A 15,409-nucleotide genomic window follows, 5' to 3' on the forward strand; every position below is an offset into this window, starting at 1 on the left:
AATGACCTTACTGTAGCTATAAATCAATTGAATGCATCCATGCTGAATAAAAGTATTAATTTCTTAGGAAAAAAATCTTCCTGACCTCAAACTTTTGTACAGTAATATTTTCCTATGCGTATTGAACGACAGTCGTGGCCAAAAGTTTTGAGAATGACACAAATATTAGTTTTCACAAAGTTTGCTGCTAAACTGCTTTTAGATCTTTGTTTCAGTTGTTTCTGTGATGTACTGAAATATAATTACGAGCACTTTTATTTTTATTTTTTTATTACGACAATTACATGACATTTATGCAAAGAGTCAGTATTTGCAGTGTTGGGCCTTCTTTTTCAGGACCTCTGCAATTCGACTGGGCATGCTCTCAATCAACTTCTGGGCCAAATCCTGACTGACAGCAACCCATTCTTTCATAATCACTTCTTGGAGTTTGTCAGAATTAGTGGGTTTTTGTTTGTCCACCCGCCTCTTGAGGATTGACTACAAGTTCTCAATGGGATTAAGATCTGGGGAGTTTCCAGGCCATGGACCCAAAATTTCAACGTTTTGGTCCCCGAGCCACTTAGTTATTACTTTTGCCTTATGGCACGGTGCTCCATCGTGCTGGAAAATGCATTGTTCTTCACCAAACTGTTGTTGGATTGTTGGAAGAAGTTGCTGTTGGAGGGTGTTTTGGTACCATTCTTTATTCATGGCTGTGTTTTTGGCCAAAATTGTGAGTGAGCCCACTCCCTTGGATGAGAAGCAACCCCACACATGAATGGTCTCAGGATGCTTTACTGTTGGCATGACACAGGACTGATGGTAGCGCTCACCTTTTCTTCTCCGGACAAGCCTTTTTCCAGATGCCCCAAACAATCGGAAAGAGGCTTCATCGGAGAATATGACTTTGCCCCAGTCCTCAGCAGTCCATTCGCCATACTTTTTGCAGAAGATCAATCTGTCCCTGATGGTTTTTTTTTGGAGAGAAGTGGCTTCTTTGCTGCCCTTCTTGACACCAGGCCATCTTCCAAAAGTTGCGCTCACACCTGCCTGCTGCCATTCCTGAGCAAGCTCTGCACTGGTGGCACTCCGATCCCGCAGCTGAATCCTCTTTAGGAGACGATCCTGGCACTTGCTGGACTTTCTTGGACGCCCTGAAGCCTTCTTAACAATGCAGTGGAAAGTTTTTTTTTCGTGATTAAGTTAATTTTCATGGCAAAGAAGGACTATGCAATTCATCTGATCACTCTTCATAACATTCTGGAGTATATGCAAATTGCTATTATAAAAACTTAAGCAGCAACTTTTCCAATTTCCAATATGTATGTAATTCTCAAAACTTTTGGCCACGACTGTACATTCTCCATAACACACTGACGTACCCACTGAATTGTGGGCAAAGCAACAGCTCAACCATCATCTTCCATCATTAACTTAGAGACACGAGACGAGTCATTATCTGCATTTTCCTTCAGCACCTTATCTTTCCTCTCCTCATCCGTCACCCTTTTCTTTTTTCTTGTTTTCTCCCCATCCTGCCTCCCTCTCCCTCTCTCCATCACCTCTCTATCTCCTTATCTTGTCTTAGACTCATGCTCTGCCATTCTCCCTCTCTATCTCGCTTGGCTGCACTTTAAGGCAGGCTGGCTCTGAAAGGATGTCATTTCTGGTCTGAAGCAGCACATTGCCCTGACAGCTATTACAGAAGTCGTGCTTCGCTGTAGATGTGACATCCACTTCAGCGGGCTCTCCATGCACACACACTTTAACACTTTTTCATGCATCCCAAGAGTTTGAGGTTAGACAAGGTATTAATCTGCTTCGTGATATGATGTAAATGTAATGTTATTTCCGTGCCTGATTGCAACACATTTGATTTGATTTTTGAAAGCCAGTATGGAGATATTGATTTCACAATACAAAACATTGGCCTGTAGCAGTTATTACATAATCATATGATTACAACTATTGGATGACATCTGAATTGATCCTCGCACAAAGTGCTTATAAACCCAATGAAGCCCTAAAAAACTATATGCTGTACAAAACAAACACTTAATACTGAATACAGAGTAAAATTGCTCTTTTCATTAAATTTAAATCAGTAAATTGTGATAAAAGCCTTTTATCGTTTTTTTTTTAGTGGGGTGTGTTGATGAGATGCACTGTTTAGCAAGCATAAGAAGGTAAATATTGAAGACATATTGTTGTATGATCCTTGAAGCACTGTCTGTTTGACCCACTTTAGTCATACAGCACAACAATCAGTCTTATCTCAGAAAGCACGCTGGATAAAGCTGCCCCGCAGCCTTGCATTTCATTAGCAGAGCATTTCTACATTTCACCGAGGGTCGCAAACACACACAGCTGCGGCAAACAGAATCATGCGCACATATTTGCACACATGCAATAGAGAAAACTCAAGGTTATAGATTGAGAGCTTAATTCAGCGCTCGTGAGATATTTGACTTTCTTTCTCTCACACATACGTTACAGCATTCGCTCTAACGCTTGACCCTCCTGCCGTCTGTCTGCTAAATAGCATCTGACCTTCCCTGACCTCTATTCTTTTTTAGATGGAGAGAGAGCGAGATAACAACTAGCGTTTCGGCTTACAGCTTGGCTTTAGATCAAAAGAGAAATGTGCTGAGAATGACACACAAGTAATGATGAAATTGGAGGAAAGGTATTCATCTTCGACATTTAATGATCGCTCCCTTTTGTTTTTTCAGTAAGTCATGTTGAATTATTGTGTGTCTGACAGAGTTTAGTGCCCATTTTTCATGTGGGAGAGAAAACTGTTAGGCTACATATATATGACTCACATGGCACGTGTGATTAAATGGTGGCCATGCACTTTGTAAGCTCACTTTGGACATTTCACATTTGCAATTAAATTAAGCTAATTGTTCATTTGTTCCATCGTCTAACAGATCGATAGATTTAACCCTATAATCTTGTGAAGTATAGTATAGGATAGTATATCTGTATCTGTTCACCAGCTATTAAACTACAGTGATTATTTAATTGAACTAATAAATAATTATTCAATTACTGTAATTATTATCTTATTTGTGTCAGTCAGAATTCCAGTATCATTACATCTCTAGAAATTCATGTAGTGAACAAGGTTTTGTTCAGATTAAAAAAATAATAATAATAAAAAATTAAGGTATAGTTCACCCAAAAATGAAAATTCTTTCATTATTTAGTCACCCACATGTTGTTCCGAACTTGTATGTTAAGAGATTAACATACAAAAAATATCTGCCATTCAAATGTTTGGGATCAGTAAGATTTTCAACATTTTTTAAAGAAGTCTCTTATGCTCAAAGATCCATTTTTTGGGGTCAAAAATAAAGAAAAGAGTAACATTATGAAATAACAGTTAACAGTTTTCTATTTAATATACTATACTATATAAAAATATATGTTTTTTTTTCTGAGATGCAGAGCTGAATTTTCATCAACATTGCTCCAGTCTTCAGTGTCACGTAATCCTTCTGAAATCATTATAATATGCTCATTTACAGTATTGTCAATGTATCAATATTTATTTATTCATTTTTTTTTCCGTATTATTCTTTAATGATTAAAAAGTTAAAAAGAACAGAATTTATTTAAAGCAATATTTTCTAACCACAATAAGTCTTTACTATCCCTTTTTATCAATTGAACACATCCTTGGTGAATACAAGTATTTATTTATTTCAAAGAAAGAAAGAAAAAAATTACCCCAAACTTTGAACGGCAGTGTGTTTTGTTAGAAAAGATTTATATTTTAAATAAATTCTGTTCTTTTTAATGTTTTATTAATCAAAATCCTAATAAAGTGTCACAGGTTCCAAAAGATAAAAATAAATGAAATAATACACAACACAACTGTTTCCATCATTGATAATAAATCAGCATATTAGAATCATTTCTGAAGGATTATGTGACACTGAAGACTGGAGTAGAAATGCAGAACAATAACCTTTCATCACAGGAATAAATTAATATTTAAAGTATGAAGTAATATTTCACAATATTATACTTTTATAATATTAATTATAATTACTTTTTTATCAAGTAAACAGCCTTGATGAGCAGAAAATCTCAAATCTCAAACTTTTTAGCGGCAGTCTATATGGTCAAAAGATGTAGGAATTCTGTAGCTCTTTTGCAACAATCTCTATTTCTCTCTCTCTCTCTCTCTCTCCCTCTTGTCTGTATTGTTGCTCACTCCCTAAGAATATCTTTATACAACTGAATGAGTCATGCTGTGTCTATAGATTAGTTAGTGTGTGTATGTGTGTTGTAGTCTTAGTGACCTTAAGTTTTATTTAAGGGCCTTTGATAAGTCTCATTCAGCTGCACACATACACATTAACAGATGTTAGGCATAAAGAATGGGCTTTAAAAGGGCCTGATTTTTTTTTTTTTTGTCTTCACACGTTTGGTTTTAGGGAGAATTTATTCACTCCTATTTTGGGGTGGAGATATCAAGATAACAGTTCAGTAGTTAATGCTTAAAGGGTACCTATTATGCTCCTTTTTAGAAGACGCAGTGTGTCTCCAAAATATGTCTGTGAAGTTTCAGCTCAAAAAATCAGCTCGATTAATTGCACAGCCCTAACTGTCAGTCAGCGGGTGGGTGGGGCCTAAACAATGTGACATCACACTGCTTTGAGAATCAAAACCGCATGCCTAATGAGACTGGTTTGGTTTATTGGGGATTAAAAAATAAGGAGTAGGTGGATTTGTGGTCCCACTTTAAATTAGGTGGCCTTAGAAGATAACTGTTACCAAAATGCAACCTGGGCTGTTTTTTTTACTGTAAACGAGACAAACTTATATCTAAAAGCATAATTACGACAAACGAGCCGTTTTTGAGATTGACCGTGATTTAGTTTTGTGGTCAATGGCCGGTGAATGGGAGTACTAGTGGCATACATTTGAGCGCATCAAAATCGATATTTTTACAACACTAAGAAGGCTCGACACACCATGACACTTTGCTCGAAGTATCGCCTGGGTCTCTACACATGAACTCCAGCATTGAGAACATTGTTTGTGTACACACAGTTTACTAAAAAGAAAGTTTTTGAACAACTCACTTACACTGTTTGGGTTTCCGCTCACGGCCGTCTTGCCAGTCAAGAGGTGTCGATCTCCGAATGCGAATGAATGGACTCCATAGGATGAAATATTAGGCTTATATGAGGCTCTTTTTTACAACTAGAAGTTTAATATTGTTTTTCACTTGCGACAAAACAACGTATTAGCCGTGCCTTTATATGGAAATATGCCTTAGGAGCTATCCATCCTCGCACTCGGAGATCGACACCTCTTGACTGGCAAGACGGCCACGAGCGGAAACTCAAACAGTGAAAGTGAGTTGTTCAAAACCTTTCTTTTTAGTAAACTGTGTGTACACGAACAATGTTCTCAATGCTGGAGTTCATGTGTAGAGACCCAGACGATACTTCGAGCAAAGTGTCATGGTGTGTTGAGCCTTCTTAGTGTTGTAAAAATATCGTTTTTGATGCGCTCAAATGTATGCCCCTAGTACTCCCATTCACCGGCCACTGACCACGAAACTAAATCACGGTCAATCTCAAAAACGGATTGTTTGTCGTAATTATGCTTTTAGATATAAGTTTGTCTCGTTTACAGTAAAAAAAAAAACAGCCCAGGTTGCATTTTGGCAACAGTTATCCTTTAACTACTGTGTATGCACATTTAAATTAATCATTAGGTACAATGTACTTATTGTGTATGTACATGTTTTTACATTGTACTTATGTATTTTTAAAAACCTATATGTAATTAGATTTGTAATTAATTTCTGTAATCCCTTAGACCCTAACCTACCCACACCACCAAACCTGTCCCTAAATTTACCCATATCCCACCTTAATAGAAGCAAAGGTGTTTTGCAATGCAATATGACAAAATTAAGTACATTGTACTTATTTTTTAATCTAAGTACATAATTTTTGTACGTATTTATCTCATGCTTTATTCAGAGCTTCTGATATTTTCTAACCCTGAAATTAGTCCTCACACAAAGCTTTCTGCAGTTTTACATTTTCATTAAGACATTATTTAATATGTTTATTAAGCTGTTTCCAACTGGAGGCCATTGGCTGCTTCCCACAGTGTAGGTGATTTCAGGTTTTACTATCCTTGTGGGGACATTTGGTCCAGACAATGTAGGCAAAACCTCTCTCTCTCTCTCCCTCAGCACAGAACACAAACTGCTGTCTCGGTCAGATGGTTCCTCCTTTATGAGTTTTTGCTTCCAGGGAATGCAGTGAGACCTGAGGGATTTTATCTCTTCTTTTTAATCCTTCCGTTCTCTCTTTATCATTTTTTTCCTGTGTGCTACAGTACGTAGCTTTGTGTTTTTCTCCATTCCCCTGTGCAATGGCTTTGCTTTCCTGCGCACCACCTATTTTTACATGCCTGTTTTATTTTTATTTTTCTGCTTTCCTTTCCATTTTAGATTTATATTTATGTCTTACTGTGCTTAATGTCCTCTCGCTCGCTCTCGTCTCTCTCGTTTCCTGTGTTTCTCTCCCGTCTCGTTCTGATTAAGGATGAGCTATAGTCTAGCTGATTAACTCTGACAGTAATGGACAATTTTCTTGGCCTTTTCTTAATAGTGCCCACTACTGTGTGTGTGTGTAAGCAAAAGATCTCAAGGCTTATGAGATCTCCCTTTGTGAGACTAGTCTCATATCGTAATGGCTTCTAATGTTTTTTTTTTTTTTTTTTTTCTGATCATACATTTTCTAACTTGACAATTATTATACATGTAATTCTTAAAATGTGAAATGCTTGAATGCTGAGATTTGTTTCTATGCAATGCAGCATCCAAAATTAACTTTCTGGCAACACCTGCCTTTGGTGAAAATTTGCCAGACATTAATATTACCCTGCATGAAATAGCTTTCTTTTTTTTCTTTTCTTTTTTTTGACAGTGAGATCATTTAGCCCTCAAATGACCAAATAATGCCACCTCATTTGTTTGTCTCAATGCGAGGAGTATAACATGCTGCTGCATGAGTTCTGGGTGAAAAAAAAAATTATAGATAAACTTATGATTGTAATATAAGGTAAAAGTTTAAAGATGTCGACAGTCATAGGTTGGAATCCATGCCAAGTATGATAGAGGCACTCCTTTAAATAAGGGTTACTACAATCATGGAAAAGCTGGAAATATTCCAGTCCAGTTACCATGGTGATTGTTCACCGCATCAGCACTTGTGAAGGATTTTTAAGCTCTGAGGTCACAGTACATCCACACTACCCACACTTCTTTTCTCCTGTATCCCAAACAAATGCTTTTGTTTTGACTTACATAATACCCTTTTATCTAGAGTCAACACGTTTTTTGGATTCCTCTAAGCTGAAACATTCTGTCTCTTTCCAGTGATTTCTAAAATAATACCCAGTGCTGAAATTCTAAACATTGGTGGCCAAATAATTATCTACATTTACCATGAATGGAAGGTCTGCTACTTGATCTGAGTTCAAGACTTGAAAACCAAAAAAAAAAAGTCAAGTGATCAGCCATTATTCCAGACTATATCATTCAGATATCATTCTAATATGCTGATATTCTTCCAATTACTGTTGAAAATAGTTATTCTGATTATTATTTTTGTGGAAACTGATAAATTTTTTTCAGGACTCTTCACAATTTTACAAGTTTAAACGCATTTAAAAATATATATATATATATATATATATATATATATATAAATCTTCTGTAAAATCTAATTATAAATGTCTTTACTTTTCATGTAACTTAGGCTAATGTGGTCCAAATGTGGTCCAGTTTTTCTCATGACAGTGTCAACAGCACAAACCACATGGAATCTGATCTTTTCAGTTGTGCTTTGTGCCACTTCAGCTACGTTCTCACTGCAGACAAATGTGGGCCAAATCATTTTTTTTACTCATATGTGACTCAGATCTGTTTTTCTAATGACAGTGTGAACAGCACAAACCGCATGGAATCCGATCTTTTCAGTTGTGCTTTGTGCCACTTCAGCTACGTTCTCACTGCAGACAAATGTGGCCCAAATCATTTTTTTTTTACTCATATGTGACTCAGATCTGTTTTTCTAATGACAGTGTGAACAGCACAAACCGCATGGAATCTGATCTTTTCATTTCCAATTTGTGCTACTTCCATATGTGGTAGCAAATAGATACAGGTCAGATGTTTTGCAATGCGACCACAGTCATGTCGGAATTCATGTGACTTTTACGTCACTCTAGATCAACATTCGTTATAATTCTGCACTGACGGGAGACACTTTAAAGATTTTAAATACCCAAAAATAGTTTTGAGAAGCAGTTGGGTGGATTTTGTTGTGAAAACCTGGAAACCCTTTTTGTAATTGTTCTTTTGCGCATGAGTGCCAGTTTAGAACCACGATCTGTTCACACTGTAAATTTGTTATTGGCCACATTTAAAACTACAATGTGAACAGCTATACAAACAAATCTGATCTGAGAAAAAAATCTGAATTAAGCACTATAGCTCACAGTGTGAACATAACCAAAATCTGATACAGGTCAGATGTTTGGCAATGCGACCCAGAATTATCAAGACAGTTGCAAAAGGTAGTCAGTGGAAGGACAGTGATGTGTCACAGTTAGAGTGACAACAATATATACAAGTAAAACATGAGAGCTCTTATCATGAAGTTTCAAAAGTCTTGTCACATCCTTGTCTTTTTTTTCATAGTACCTTCTGCAGCAGATTACACTATAAATAAACGCATGATCACTTACTTTATGTCCTCTGTGTTTACTTCCATATAACAGTGCCCTGTGCAAGTGTTGCCAAGTCCACAGTTTTCCCGTGAAATTAGGATACTTTTTCACTGTTGCCATGGGCTGTTTTTCAACTCTGTGGGTTGAAGCAACTACGCTTAGGCGATATTTACCCTTGCAAACGCAATTGAGATAATTCTGGACTAGTTTTGAGAAGCAATTGGGCAAAGTTTGTTGTGAAAACGTGGCAACCCTGTTTGTATTGTTTTTTGCACATGTGGGTCAGTTCAGAACCATGATTTGTTCACATTGGAAATCTGATATTAGCCACATTTAGAACAACAATGTGAATAGCTATACAAAAAAATTGGATCTGAGCATTAAGGCTCGCAGTGCCTCATTTGGAGTCAAAGTTCGGAATGTGAGTTGTGGTAATGGATGAATTTATCCAAGCATATGGATCTATAGAGAAAAAAATAATGAGAATAAGTGCTTTCAGATTTATTGTTAAAATTTGACAACAGGTGTTTGGTGGTGTTGCAGGGTTTTATTTATGTGCCAGACTTGGTCTTTAATCCCAGTGCAGGCCTCTGTTCTTGTCATCAATTTTAGCCACATAATTAAATTAACCCTATGTTGAGAGGAAGAATAATAAAAGTAAAATTTTAAGTGCTCTTTTTAAAGGTGCCATATAATGGAAAACTGTACTTACCTTGGCATAGGTGAATAATAACAGTTCAGTACATGGACATGACATACCATGAGTCTCAAACACCATCGTTTCCTCCTTCTTATATAAATCTGGTGTTTGCAAAAGACCACTGAAAAAGAGGCCAATTCCAAAATAACACAGACTATTTCGCAATAGCCCCGGTATCGTTAATAGTTACGCCCCCAACATTTGCATAGACCAATCATCAGAAGTTCTGCAAGTAGGCTATTGTGAAAAAACAAATAGCGAAAATGGCAGATCACAGAAATAAATGTTATGTTCCAGGTTGTGCAGGAGATGTTAAGTGCAGGAATGGTTGGTGTCTGTAACTTACTCAGAAAGGCAAGGAAAACAAATAAGGCGTTTATATAATCCTGATTACCGCTGACAGCATCTAAACCCGTTAAATGTGCTAAGTACTGCCGCTGTAGTATAATGTTTCACAGAGCATCGCAAAAAAAAAAAGTTATCGTGCATTCAAAATGCAGTTTCAATGCCCCGCATATTAATAACGGCACAAGCTCCGTAATTAAATATATAGTTTCCTCCATGTGCTTCCTTCCTGCTGTGTGAGATAATGAAATGAGCTCTGTGAAACAGCCAATCAGAGCAGAGCTCATCATTATTATTCATTCTATTATTCATATTTCATTCTAGGGACAAATCCTAGGGTTGTAAATGGACCTGTAAAACTGGAGAATTTTGGCCCTTACCTAAGCCATATGTGACCCTGGACCACAAAACCAGTCTTAAGTCGCTGGGGTATATTTGTAGCAATAGCCAAAAATACATTGTATGGGTCAAAATTATAGATTTTTCTTTTATGTCAAAAATCATTAGGAAATTAAGTAAAGATCATGTTACATTAAGATTTTTTGTAAAATTCCTACTGAAAACCTATCAAAATGTAATTTTTGATTAGTAATATGCATTGTTAAGAACTTAATCTGGAGAACTTTAAAGGTGATTTTCTCAGTATTTTGATTTTTTTGCACCCTTAGATTCCAGATTTTCAAATAGATGTATCTCAGCCAAATATTGTCCTATCCTAACAAACTATACATCAATAGAAAGCTTATCATATGATGTATATATCTCAGTTTTGTAAAATTTAACCTTATGACTGGTTTTGTGGTCCAGGGTCACATATGCCTTCTATGTAGATATCCGAGAACAATTTAAAATATTGTATCAATGCATTCTATGGCACCTTTAACACTTTTTGAAAGAGTATTTTAACAGGGTTCACTTCCTTTTTTCCTTCTTTATTTAAATGTTCTACTTTTTATACAACGTTTTAACTGAAATGTCCTTGCTGAATCATGCAGTCACAGACACGGAATTAAATTTTTAATTTATTTTTGGCATAGGACATGGATTTTAAGTAGTCATTATATGTCTATTTCCTTAGCCAATTGCCTATGTTGGCCTAAAGAACACAGTGTCTCCACTGAGTCAAATAAGATTTGAGGAGAGTGGCTAAAAGAAAGATTAGCGAGGGATACATTTAGTTTAAAAGAGAAGAGGGTCTTGTTACATGAATCATTAGGACTTACAGTATGTTCTTTAATGAGACTTATATGATGACGATAGTTTTTTTTAACAGACAAAAGGCTTTCAGCCACAGTCTACATGGAGCCAATCATGACTCACCGCTGTAAATAGAGACTGAGACATACACTCACTCTGAATCTTATTTGGGACGCTGGGCTGAACTCTGGACTGTGTGTGTGCGTGCACGTCTACAGCGAGTAGACTGATTTTTCTGTCTAACTCCCATTTGCTGGTTTTGATAGGCTCCCTGCCAGATAGCTTTGATCGGAGCAGCTCTCACTTCAGCACTAGCATCTCTCTTTCCTTGTCTCTTTCTTTTCTTTTATGTCCTGACAGACATCAGCAGCACAACTGCTTCGATTACAATGACAGACCCTCCATGCAATCTCTCCATCTACTCTGCTCTCTTTCTGTTTTTAAACTAATAGTGTTCACACATCAACATGTTTTTTTTATTATAGGACTTCCTGACAGATCTGATGATGTTGGAGGTGGATCGATGTGGAGAGAATGAGCACCTGATCTTCAGAGAGAACACGCTGGGCACTAAAGCTATCGAGGAGTACCTCAAACTGGTTGGACAGAAATATCTGCAAGACGCACTGGGTAAGATCTTTGAAAAAAGATATATATATTTTCAGAAAGCGTCTCTACTGTTTGTTATGACCAAGTTACCAAGTGACAGAACCACCAAAATATTTATATTAAATAAATATATAACTGGTGTTCAGTCTGCAGACTTTTTATAAGCACAAACTTTCTGTCCTGCACAAACACTAAACACACAGACACTTCCAAAGTTTATTTTGTGCTAAGTTCCCCATATTCATTGTAGATAAGTTTAGCCAGCCATGAAAACACACAAAGAAAAATGCACACACATAATCGGCCACCTTTGCTGTTGGATTACTTTGTGTCCGATAAGGCTTGTGTTTATTAATACTGCTGTATTTTAGGAATAAAATGTGTAGATGTCTGGACTAGCAGTTTATCTGCAAAACAAAAATACATCCTGCAAATTTCACACCATATATAAATACCAACTTTAGGGGATCTAACAAACACATGTGTGAATGTGAGTGCATACACTAAAGTGAGTGTATCTCTTTAAGATTTGCTTTAAGAAGCCATTTGGTGGTGCTGAATAATGTATAGTTGTTTTTCTTAGATACATGTGACTTGTGAAGTGCTCCTAAATTATTAAATTGTTCACTCCTAAAGTCCCTTAGACATCATAGCAAGAGAGGGACAGCACCAAATGATTACATAAACCACATGATTACATAAACAGCATATACGCACAAAAAACAAACCTTTTGGTCATTTCATCTACTCTACTTACTACTACATCTACTCAAGAGATATTTGAAGGGTTAGTTCACCCAAAAATGAAAATTAGCCCATTATTTACTCACTATCCTAGGTGTATATGACTTTCTTCTTTCAGATGAATGCAATCAGAGTTATATTAAAATTGTTCTTGCTCCTTTGAACTTTATAATGCAGAGGGGGGATGTTTCTCTTCATCAGTCCTAAACAAGTCCAATAAAGCACATCAGTCCATAATAAAAATTGCCTTACACTGCTCAGAGCGGTGAATAAAGGCTTCCTGTAGCGATTCTATGCGTTTTTGTAAGAGAAATATCCATATTTAAAATCACTTTAATCTAGCTTTTGGGTAAACTAACCCTTTAAGTACTTCAGTGTCTTATTGTTCAATTGTTTCGATTTAAAAATGAATCTCATTTCAGATCAGATTGCAAGACACCACCTAAAAACAATAGCTTAGCCAATCACAAAATTAAATATTAGGCCTTTTTGGTGTATATTTGCCAGATTTTTAATTGATGAGAACAGCTGTGAAAACTGTCAGTCTCATGTTTTCTTGATTAATGTAATTTCCAAATATGTAAGAATTCATGGCAATCAGTAATATACATTTGAGTTTGTTTGTGGACTTTTTATGGCAGATCATAACAAAATAAGTAATAAATTAGTGCAAACTGGACAGATAACTACAACACAAACACACACACATATGTACACAAACATATGTTAAAAATCAGGCATAAAAACATATGTACAGGTTACATGATAACCCAGTATCCTCAAGGGATTTGTGGTATTACATTTCTGTCATTCAATCTCTCATCGACAGTTACTAAAAAGCCATTTATATGAGCTCAGCTTGCACAAAATGTTCATGTCATGTTACATATAATGGTAATTCAGTTATGTGCTTTATTTTTACCATTGAAGAACTCTTGTGTTGCAGCAGATATTGATGTTGGGCAGAGCAGGAAACATTTTATCTGCTCTTCAGCAGCAAGAGTGATATCAAGCATGCTCTTCTGCTGCTGTGGCCTACCAGACTGGTTATTTGAGTGATTAGTTTTGTATTTGTGGCCTTGAATGAGTTTTCTGGCTTTTCCTCTGACCTTTATAAATAATATGGGGTTTACTGAACAGAACAGCTGCATCTAGTGAGATAATAGTGTGTGACAATACTGTCAACTGTGTTCACCTGCTGGAACTACTATACCAATCAACCATTTCAATCAATCATACTTAACTTAGTTATCTGTGTTCCCATTGCTATATATATATATATATATATATATATATATATATATATATATATATATATATATATATATATGTATATATGTATATATGTGTGTGTGTGTGTGTGTGTGTGTGTGTGTGTGTGTGTGTGTGTGTGTGTGTGTGTGTGTGTGTGTGTGTGTCTGTGTGTGTGTGTGTGTGTGTGTGTGTGTGTGTGTGTGTGTGTGTGTGTGTGTGTGTGTGTGTGTCTGTCTGTGTGTTGTTGTTGTTGTTGCATTGTTATGCTGTGTCCCAAGAATTCCTGTTTCTGTTGTATAATGGATTAAGAGACTTCTTTCAAAACATTCCTAATGAACAGTACTGTTTATATTGATCTGAAGCCCCGTAGTAATGTGGCCACTGAGTGTATCTTTAGTCTCTAACAGGAAGATGAAGAACGAGGAGTCCACTTCTATTCTGGATCAGTTGGATGTCCACATGCTTTATGCTACACTAGTTTGATTTTTCCCTGAGGCTTTCATGCGCAACAGAACAGAGGGGGGAAAATCGACCAGTACCTGCTCTAAATCTCTGTGGAGAGGGATCTGGCTGTGCTGTTTGTTTGGGATCAACAAAAAGTTTGTTGTATATTCCCAGGACAGGTTATCTCATTAGTTCTAAGTCAGATAACTTCAGAACTTTCACTAGTTGCTTCATAGTGGGTAGGGATTCGAATGGGGATGAGCTCTGGGGTGCTGAGTTTCATTCTTGTTAATAATTGTGAAACGGTTTCTCTAAATGAAAAATGGCAGGGGTTTGTACGGCAGGTTGCTTTGCTGACATTTAGGAATGCAAGCGTTCTTGTGTGAAATACAAAATAACGTTAAGATTAATCGATAGATGACAGCACTATTTATTGATTTCCTGAAAAATACTATTTATGATGAAACAACTACAGTCATGGCCAAAAGTTTTGAGAATTACATAAATATTGGAAATTGGAAAAGTTGCTGCTTAATTTTTTATAATAGCAATTTGCATATACTCCAGAATGTTATGAAGAGTGATCAGATGAATTGCATAGTCCTTCTTTGCCATGAAAATTAACTTAATCCCGAAAAAAACTTCCCACTGCATTTCATTGCTGTCATTAAAGGACCTGCTGAGATCATTTCAGTAATCGTCTTGTTAACTCAGGTGAGAATGTTGACGAGCACAAGGCTGGAGATCATTATGTCAGGCTGATTGGGTTAGAATGGCAGACTTGACATGTTAAAAGGAGGTTGATGCTTGAAATCATTGTTCTTCCATTGTTAACCATGGTGACCTGCAAAGAATCGCGTGAGGCCATCATTGCGTTGCATAAAAATGGCTTCACAGGCAAGGATATTGTGGCTACTAAGATTGCACCCAAATCAACAATTTATAGGATCATCAAGAACTTCAAGGAAAGAGGTTCAATTCTTGTTAAGAAGGCTTTAGGGCATCCAAGAAAGTCCAGCAAGCGCCAGGATCGTCTCCTAAAGAGGATTCAGCTGCGGGATCGGAGTGCCACCAGTGCAGAGCTTACTCAGGAATGGCAGCAGGCAGGTGTGAGCGCATCTGCACACACAGTGAGGCCAAGACTTTTGGAAGATGGCCTGGTGTCAAGAAGGTCAGCAAAGAAGCCACTTCTCTCCAAAGAAAACATCAGGGACAAATTGATCTTCTGCAAAAAGTATGGCGAATGGACTGCTGAGGACTGGGGCAAAGTCATATTCTCCGATGAAGCCTCTTTCCGATTGTTTGGGGCATCTGGAAAAAGGCTTGTCTGGAGAAGAAAAGGTGAGCGCTACCATCAGT

At 36.9% G+C, this 15,409-nt stretch overlaps 1 protein-coding gene across 3 annotated transcripts in view; it reads left to right on the forward strand.

The window, feature by feature from the left end:
* dab2ipb (DAB2 interacting protein b) overlaps positions 1-15,409 on the forward strand; it is a 130,606-nt gene that overhangs the window by 89,077 nt on the left and 26,120 nt on the right. For all 3 annotated transcript variants that reach the window (XM_073839708.1, XM_073839706.1, XM_073839707.1), the window contains one exon: positions 11,485-11,629. In XM_073839708.1, coding sequence (XP_073695809.1) covers positions 11,485-11,629 — 145 coding nt within the window. The remainder of the gene's footprint in view (positions 1-11,484; positions 11,630-15,409) is intronic.

Source organism: Garra rufa, chromosome 5, assembly GCF_049309525.1.
Source record: "Garra rufa chromosome 5, GarRuf1.0, whole genome shotgun sequence".
Classification (NCBI taxonomy): Eukaryota; Metazoa; Chordata; class Actinopteri; order Cypriniformes; family Cyprinidae; genus Garra; species Garra rufa.